The following is a 9,678-nucleotide window of genomic DNA, read 5'->3' on the forward strand; positions in this document are numbered from 1 at the left end:
CTCTTTAAGTTTAAAATTTATTATGTCACATAATAAGTAATATTAATAGAAACTCTTTTGTTAATATAGTATTTCTGATTTTCTCCTACTGACTTTGCAGCCTAAAGCCATTCCAAATTCTGACATTACTTTGAATGTTTTCAGGACAGATGCTACTAGAGCTTTCAGCACAAGTAGTAAATTATCATCATACTTGTGAACCTTCATCTGAATATTCCTCAGATGCCCATGGGATCTGGGTGAGATTATAGCTCCAATAGTAATGGGCTTCATGCTTACTTCCCCCATGCAGTACAGCAATAAGGCAGACAAAGGGAGATTGTAAACTATTGATCTGAACCATATAAATGGATTGAAAATAAATTGTGCTATTTGCTCTATTTGTCCCCAAAGTCAAATTTACCTAAACACGTAATGCAAATAGTACCATTCAATTGCATCAAAGGACTTCTTGGCATCAAACAAAATTGTTGCTATTGGTTCTAATTTTCTTTTTATTCCAGATGTGTTATGTTAGTCTATGCAGATTTTCTATAAGGATCCATCAGATTTGTGATTATTCAGTTATGGAGGAAGTATTCTGGTAGCTATTATTTTCTATCTACTTACACTGTATGAAAGATATTTTTCACAATATTAAGGAAGTTTAATATGTAACCTTAAATATAAACCTACATGGATACAGATAATAGGATAAAGAACTATAGGCCATTTAGATTCCAATCCACAGATAACATCTGATCCTTCAAAAATTCAGTACAAAACATGTGAATGCATTATATTTATTCATATCTATTTCTGAAACTAGTGGCTGTTTAGTGCACTAATGGAAGAAAGAACTTAACATGTTGGTAAATAACCTAAATTTTTAAAACTATTTTGAAAGTAACTTAAAGCCACAGAAGGTATATCAGTTACTCCTGGCTTTTCAACTGACATTGAAAGGTTGCTCCAAATTTCCATTCTTCAATTTGGTATCTGCAAAGAAAAGGAGGGCATAAAATATCCCCATGGGAAATTTCTGGGTATTACAATCACAAGATACTCTTCTTAAGAACATACCCTGAGATATTTCAATGGTAGGTTTTTCCCCCAAGTATTGATAAGTCCTATAATGCCCTGGGAATGGGTAATTGCATAAAAATAGAAAACTGAACAATGGGGAATCCTTGTAAAGCCAAGTGATAACACTGAGATTTGCTATATTCCATATTCTGGGAGACAGCACAGTGCTGGGAGGAGGGGCTGGGCAACAGAGACAGTTTTAATATGGCTTTATTCTTTTTATTTTTTTGTACAGATATTGAACCCAGGGACACTTAACCATTGAGACACATCCTCAGCCATTTTTTATATTTTATTTAGAGACAGGGTCTCGCTGAATTCATGAGTCTGGTTTTGAACTCGTGTTCCTCCTGCCTCAGCCTCCCGAACTTCCACCACACCCAGCCTTGGCTCTACTCTTTTCTTACCAGCATAACTTTAGCAAAATACAAACAGCACTGAGCTTTAGTTTTCTCATTTACAAAAATGAGGATAAAATACTCACTATCGGCGTTTTAAAGACCAAAAAAGACAATATATATAAAGAATTTAATCAACCAATGCTCAATAAATGCTGCTTCATTATAATTATTATAAATAAAGCAATATATATTTATGTAGTGTATAAATATACAGATGCATTTTAAAGTAATCATGGAAGAGTCTAATCCAATGTCACAACAACTATTCAAATTAACTTTCATGGCATTATACTAGGAAAATAACGATACTCAACAAAGTGTACTGTGAAAATTTACTTTGTAATTAAACTATACAAAAGAAATGCACTTTTTAAACCCATAGGATCTTTTTTTTTGTATTTAAAATTTTTTAGGTGTAGTTGGACACAATACCTTTACTTAATTCATTTATTTTTCTGTGGTGCTAAGGATCGAACCCAAGGCCTAACATATGCTAGGCGAGTGCTCTACTGCTGAGCTACAACCCCAGAGCCTAAATCTATAGGATCTTAAGACAGGATTTAAAATAGAAAAAAAAAAAAAAAAAAAAGAAGAAAAAAAAAAAGGCACAAATAATACAAAACAAAAGAAGCACAAAAACTTTTCCATTATCATTAGTCTTTGGTACTGATTCAATGTACTTGATTGGGTCTCAGAGACCTAGTTTTATTTTATAAACACATTGGTTAGATTTTTTAAAAGGTGTTAATAAAATGAAGATACAGAAAAAGTCCTCATAGGAATTCCCAGTTCTTTAAATCTGCCTACATATGCTTACAAAATAAAAAGTAGGTAGTGAGCAGATAGTCTCTAGTTTAAATATTCAGAATACAATGAACAATATAAGAGTACTCCGCTTCAGCAGAATTTCATATTTCTACAACCACAAAGTTTTTTCTTTTTTTTTAAAAAACCCTAATTTCCAAACAGATATCTTTAGAAGTATGCTTCATTGGGCTGGGGATGTGGCTCAAGCGGTAGCGCGCTCACCTGGCATGTGTGTGGCCCGGGTTCGATCCTCAGCACCACATACAAACAAAGATGTTGTGTCCATTGAAAACTAAAAAATAAATATTAAAAAAAAAATTCTCTCTCTCTCTCTCTCAAAAAAAAAAGAAGTATGCTTCATAATTTTTCTTAATAATTGGTAAAATATGTTTGGACTCATTGAAGTAATTTTTGGAGAAAACACATGATGCAAAAATTGAAGTTAAAACCTTAAGTACACAAAAAGAAACATACACAATATTCCCAGGATACATGTAAACAGAGAGAGCCACTTAGTAAATGGTATTGGGTTTTGGTAATAGTACAATCCACTCTCATTAGGCATCTCCCTCTCATGCATTAATAAGTGACATCATTTTCTCCTATAACATTTTATAACAGAGTGAAATAAAAAGCCCCTCCAGATTGGAACTGTAAGATAATCAGATTCTGTAGTGCTCATTATGACTGCAATTATGTAACAAAACTCTCCAAATATAGTTCAGTTATTGCAGTTATTAATCATCCTGGTTTTGTTTTAAGTACTTGCTTATAGCCTGCTGGATAGACTCCATTATTCTAGAAGCTGAATGTTGAAAGTCAAACATGTGCATGTGAATCTGCTGTCCTAAAGGCCTTTCAACATAATTTACCCTTTCAATTTGTATTTGTGAATACAAAAAAAAAAAAAAAGAAAAGAAAAAAAGGGAGGGAGGGCTAAAGCTGGTGTCAATTGAGTCACTGACCTTTGTAGTAAACAGAAGATAGTCCTTAACAGAAAACAACTTTGCAAATAAGAAACCTATTTTTTCAGAACTCAAAATTGTACTGCTTAAGAAGTTAGTCTCAGAATACCAATCAGTTCTTAGAAAAAAAGAATCTGTACATTTCATAAGGAGGAAACAGTAAGATTGCTGGCAAATATGCATTTTTAAAGGTCCAAAGCACCAACATCATGGGTAGAATGTAGTTCTAAACATTTTATGCATAAAACCATGTATTCTAATTTAAATATAAAATGCCAAGTAGAAGACAGCAGATTTATTATAGAGAATAAACACCATCTTCATCACCTTAAATTGTTCCTACAGATATATTTCTAGGAAAAGAAAATACACCTGAAAAATTCTCAAGGCTAGATTCTAAATGCTAAAATATTAAATAAATAGGATTCCAAACAGACCAAAGGAAAATTGTTATATCTTCATTTAAATATTAGCATGTGGAGAGCGTGGAAACATAAACATAAGTATACATCAAAATTGTTTACAAAATTCATGTCACCGTTTTCCTGTACTCTATGATTTTTTCAATTTGGCTACATACATTGGGCCCCAGGCTTTGCCTTTATCTGGGATCACCAAAAGTCCACATTCCTGGCCAGTGGGAGCAAATGTGAAGTCTTGGGAGCAAGTCCTTGCTATTTCCCTAATGTCCACAGGCATGACGTTACTGTAGGAATTTAAAGTTTCATTGATCACATCTTGATTTTCTGCCTTGGAAAGTGTGCATGTCGAGTACACAAGTACCCCTCCAGGACGTAAGGCTTTAATTGCAGACCTACATGCAGAGAAAAATGAGAAAATAAGTTAGGTATATTGAAAGGGAACTAGGGGAAGATTATATACTTGGAACTAACCATACTCTGACTCAGAATGTAATAACTTGAGATGTTTTCTAGCAATATATCTGCTTCTTTGAAATGGCAATCAGATCAATCAAAATGGAAAGGACAAAGGAGTATATCTGACTAGTTGGTGGTTTTGTTCTTTTAGGGGTAGGAAGAAAGGGGTAAAGCATGGAAAAACTGATTTATCTTTGAGTAGATGGAAGTAAAAACAGATATTAATTGAAAGTGTACATAAAAAAATCATTGATTCCAAACTCCACTTATTCGAAGATGGGCAATCACGCAAAAAGTTGGAGAGTTTTTATCTCATAAAATGAAATAAACTATTTGGAAAAACCTAAGGCAGCCACTGGGGGGTACTGACTCCCAAACCAAAGAACTATGAATTTATTCTACTTTGAAGGAGCCTCTAGAGTAATAGCCAACTCACCATAAAGCCTATCAGCAGGAAAAAGGTCCCATCATTAAAATAAGCCTCTAATACTTTCAGTGTTTCATTACAAAATAAAAATGTATAACCAAGGGTTTCCAGATAATTAAGGATGAGAAATGCTTACCAATGAGTAAAAGAAAGAATGCAAGCACAAGAACAACCACCACAAAATGTTACCTAGGAAGAAGCAGAAAATTCAGGGACAAAAGAGAAATAAGACCTAATATATACAGAAAGATCAATAAATGTATAGCACCTATTAAATAAAAACAGAATGCCACAAGAAAAGACCAAGACGACAGACCTTGGAAATTAAATGCATGTTTGCTAAAATATAGAAAATTCTGTGGAAGTGTTGGGAAGTCAAGGTTGAAATGCTCCATTAGAACAAAAACAGACTGAAAATAGAGAGGATCAATCAAGTGGGTCATAAATTCAAACTGACAGAACCAGATAGACAATATAAGAAATATGGGGTAGGGGTGTAAAGTTCATGAAATTATAAGAGAATTTCTCAGAGATAAAAAGGAGGAAATAACTCTTCAGATTGAAAGAACTTATCAAGAGGCTGGGACATTCATTATTATTTATTGAGCATCAATTATATGCTGTTATTGCTCTAGGATGTCAAATATGTGTGGATGAATGAATAAAATAGAACAACTTCAACAACAACAAAAATAGCCTTACCTTCATGAAAATTATATTCTGGTGATTATGTCAGGGAGACAATATAACAATGTCAGGCGGCTGAATTCCTAACACCCTCTACCTGAGAATTTGACTGTATTTGGAGACAGGTTCTGTACAGAGTTAATTAAGTTAAAGTCAAGTTATTAAGGTGGGCTCTACTCAAATATGTCTGGTGTTCTTACAAGAAAAGGAAATTTGGACACAGAGTTACAAGAGGAAAAATGTAGAAACACAGGGAAAAGAAGCTATCTAGAAGCTATGGAGAAAGAACTCAAAAGAAACTAATTCTGCTAACATCTTTATGTAAACTTCTAGCCTACAGAACTGTGATTGTTTAAGTCACTCAATGTAGTACTTCGTTAAGGCAATAAAAGCAAACTTTATACAAAGTTTATACACACATAAATATACAAACACAAAAATATATGTATCTTATATTTTATTTAGTATGCAACTGAGCAATAGGCATTATGTAAACAATTAAAACAGGATAAAAGGATTAGGGGTGCCTGGATAGTGAGGGGATTGCAATTTTAAAGAGGACGGTCAGATAGGATGTCCCTTCAGAATGTGACATTTGAACAAAGACCTGGGAGGTAAGGAAGTGGATCAAGCAGATATCAAAAGGGAAGACCACTGTACACCAGAGAAATAAGGAATAAATATGGTTATGAAAAGAGGAAGCCATCTGTGGCTGGGGCAGGATGAGCTAGGAAGTGGTATGAGATAAGATCAGAGTGAAGAGAGGGCATAGAGGGTCCTGTGGAATACTGCAAAAACTTTATGTAATGAACAAAAAGCAACCACATTTATGATATATCATTCTTTTTTTTTAAATATTTTTTAGTTGTAGTTGACACAATACCTTTATTTTATTTATTTATTTATATGTGGTGCTGAGGATCGAACCTAGGGCCTCACATGTGCTAGGCGAGCACTCTACTGCTGAGCCACAACCCCAGCCCCTGATATATCATTCTTACATTTCAAAACTTCAAGAATAAAAAGAGGATATTAAATGCTTCTGGAAGAAAAATGGATCCTCATTAAAATGGATCATTTAGGGGTCCAGGAATAAGACTGGTATCAGTGGAAGAGTACGTTTCAAATCCAGAGAAAAAGTAATTTAAAGTGAATTCCATTTGCAGCCAACTCATCAAATAAATATGAAGAATACAGGGATATCTGCTAACTCAGAAATTTTACCTACAGCAAAATGAGGAGGTAAATCAAAGAGGAGGAATGTGATCCAGAAAAAAAAAAAAAAAAAAAAAAAACCCAACATAGGATAGAAAGGAAGGAAATGAAATATCTAAAAGAGCTGTGTGAGAGGGCTGGAAGGCAACTACTCCAGACGGGAAGGAACAGAGTTTTCTAGAAAGAAAGGAGAGGAGCAGAAGAAAACAGATGAAATGACTGAGAATATAAAAAATTGAAGATTTGGTACACAAATCTGTAGAAAGAGATTGACTGATTTTCTCATCTAATTTTGTTCTAGAAAAATTCTCCTTTCAGTGGTACTCCAATAATAATTTTAAATGAATAGAGAAGGAAACAGTTTGAAGACACTACTCCATCCTATAGTGAACAGTTTGTAGAATTAGACAACATATATACCATATTTAGAGTCACTCTATAGAATGATACTCATAATTCAATACAGATTATAAAGTCACAGAAAGAATACTAGCAATGTTGACAACATGAAAATAAAAGTAACACCGTAAGGTACTGAAAAGTGCAAGGTAGAGAAATATGAAAGGGGGGGGGCATGTAAATATTCTTACTTTACAAAAACAGAAGCCAAAAGACAATGCCTCTATTGTTTTAAAAAAGAGAATAAAGGTTCAAGTGTACTTAAGATAAACTTTCCACTACGATAGAACTAGAAATGTAGTTCTAAATATATAGAGCTGACTGAGGGAGAAATGGATTATAGCATGAGAATACACAATACAGGGTGGTATATGTAAAATAATTCCTAGCAAGAGGTCTGCAGTCAACATCTACAGTTGATAAAGGATAAACATGTTATTTACAGATTTAGCATGACCTAGAGAATAAAATTAAGATCAGAAATAATTAGAAGTAGTTGTTTTGAGTAGTAAGACTATAGGAAAAGAGGGAGTGCAGGGAAAAATCCTCTTTAACCAGGTGTTCATTTATATTTTTATATTTTTACCCGTGGGATTTATTTCTATAATAATAAAAATGGAAGGGGAGATCTGACAGTAGGATAAATATCAGCCTTTTCCCACAGAGGTCAGTTATTTTATTTTGTTGTAATTTTGACTGTTAGGGATAACCTCTCTGAAGAACATATTCCCTAAGGTTTCATATAATCAAAATTTTATGGTATCCAGAATTTCCATGTATTCACTTATTGATTAAAATACGTGGGAAGTACTGCCATGGAAAGCTTACCTTTCAGTGTTTGTTGTTGGTCTCTAAAAATAAATTTTAATATGTATCTTCTATTTCTTACTATCCTCTAAATATAGCTCATGGAAACAAAAAAGGCTCTTATTTATACCTTAAGGATGTGAACTCTCAATAAGATAACACCCTGTAGTAAGAATAATGTCCATATCATAATCATCTGAATTTGTAAATATGTCAAACCCCAATCCCAGAACCTATAAAAATGTCACGTTACATGAAAAGAAGGCATTTGCAGATATAACTAAATGAGGAATCCTATGTTGGGGAAATTATTCTGGATTATCTGAGTGGACCCAATATAATCACAAAGGTTCTTATTGAAAAATCAGCCTCTACCTCAGAGCAAAGCCTGTCCAAGGAAGGGACATGACCTTTGTCCTTGGAAAAACCCACAGAGCACTCCTAGGCACATTCCCATCCTGCTAAGTTGTTTATCTACAAATAACAGGAGAGATCTGCTGCACCAGGTGTCCCTGACTCAGTCAGGCTAGGTGGAGATCCATAGCAACCCCCTAGCAGTCACCAATCAGCATGAGACAGGGAAATACCTGGGATGCCAGATGACCCTCCCAGTAGTTTATGGTAGTTGATAACCTGTTGGGAAACCATGTAGTTCAGCACGTACACCCCTCTTGGCTTAAACCAATCAGTTCAAACGAATACCCCTTTTGTACTGACCAGTCACCCCTATCCAACTTGTTCCCGCCAGTGAATGTGCTAATCATGTTTTAGAGTTGTTATTTGATTTTCCCGCGGTATGTGATGATTTGCTATGATGTATGTGAAGTCCCTGCCCTCTCCAAAGAATGTATAAAAATGCTGCAAACCCTGGGCTCGGGGCCTCTCAGCATCACCATTTGCTGTGTGAGAGGTTTCCCGGCCTAGGCAGCTCTCAATCACCTGTTCTATACAGAGCAGGCATGTTGGGTTCTGCCAAAGCCGCTTTCAACTTTTCTGTCTGGGCCCGGAGAGCAATTGGCGTGAGTACACAGTGTCCCGAATCCTGATCTGCCTTGGATGCGTGGAGGTGGATGAAAGAGTTTGGAACAACTGCGGAATTCCGGTCTGGGCTACACTCAGACGTATTCCTAAGGTCCTTTCTCTTGGGCCCCCTCCCGACAGCCCTCAGGGGTATCAAGGGTGATTGGTAGATGAATGGCACTGAGGGAAAGCCCCAATCACATTTGCCTCCATATGGGCTACGCAACACTCCCAACCCCGCATCCATTCCTCCTGGATGCTTCCCTTCCTTCTCAGGTCAGAAATGTTAGCAATTCAGGTTGTAGGACTGAGAAAGACATAAGATAATTAGTAAAATCTGCCCAGGTTCTCTAAGGTGCATAGGTAACTTTCAATAGTCTGTATTACCGCCCCAATGTTTAAAATGTGCTGTGTTCCTTAAGCTGCTAAGAGAGGCATTTTTATTTTATTTTATTTTTTTTTTAAAGAATTTTTAATATTTATTTTTTAGTTTTTGGCGGACACAACATCTTTGTTTGTATGTGGTGCTGAGGATCGAACCCGGGCCGCACGCATGCCAGGCAAGCGCGCTACCGCTTGAGCCACATCCCCAGCCCAGGAGAGGCATTTTTAGAAAGAAAAAAAAAAAAAAAAAAGAATCAAGAGAAAAATTTGGGCCGATCAAAGTACATACCCCCTTCCCCCTTCAAGACCTAAGGCAGATAAAAACTGACTCTACTGGAAAGTTAGGAGATATGCCAGATTGCCTGGGATTGGATCTATCCAAAGGGGCTAATCCTGTAAGTAAAAGGTGAGACTGAGGAATTCCCAGCAGCTGCCAAAGCCATTTTCGATTTGGGGAATTTCCTCATTCTTTCCCTGCACTGTAAGGATTACTCCACCTGAATGCAGTAAAATCAGTCACACTGAGACCCTTGATTTTACACCTATAGTTGCCCCTATGTGAGAACATCTGGTCCACTCATGGGGAAATCTATGGTGCCACTGATAGGAGTCATAATTAAATG

The 9,678-nt window shown here is 35.7% G+C and overlaps 1 protein-coding gene across 5 annotated transcripts in view; it reads right to left on the reverse strand.

Moving 5' to 3' along the window:
* Nucleotides 1-830: 830 nt before the first annotated feature.
* Nucleotides 831-9,678, reverse strand: part of Nsun3 (NOP2/Sun RNA methyltransferase 3) — a 71,588-nt gene continuing 62,740 nt past the window's right edge. For 4 of the 5 annotated variants that reach the window (XM_015478624.2, XM_015478625.2, XM_048803493.1 and 1 more), the window contains one exon: nt 1,575-4,052. In XM_015478624.2, the coding sequence (XP_015334110.1) occupies nt 3,791-4,052 (262 nt within the window). In that variant the 3' untranslated portion in view covers nt 1,575-3,790. Of the gene's footprint in view, nt 979-1,574; nt 4,053-9,678 lie in introns of those variants that run through there. The other variant, XM_048803492.1, reaches the window with a different exon arrangement.

This window comes from Marmota marmota, unplaced genomic scaffold (genome assembly GCF_001458135.2).
Source record: "Marmota marmota marmota unplaced genomic scaffold, marMar, whole genome shotgun sequence".
In the NCBI taxonomy this organism is placed as follows: domain Eukaryota; kingdom Metazoa; phylum Chordata; class Mammalia; order Rodentia; family Sciuridae; genus Marmota; species Marmota marmota.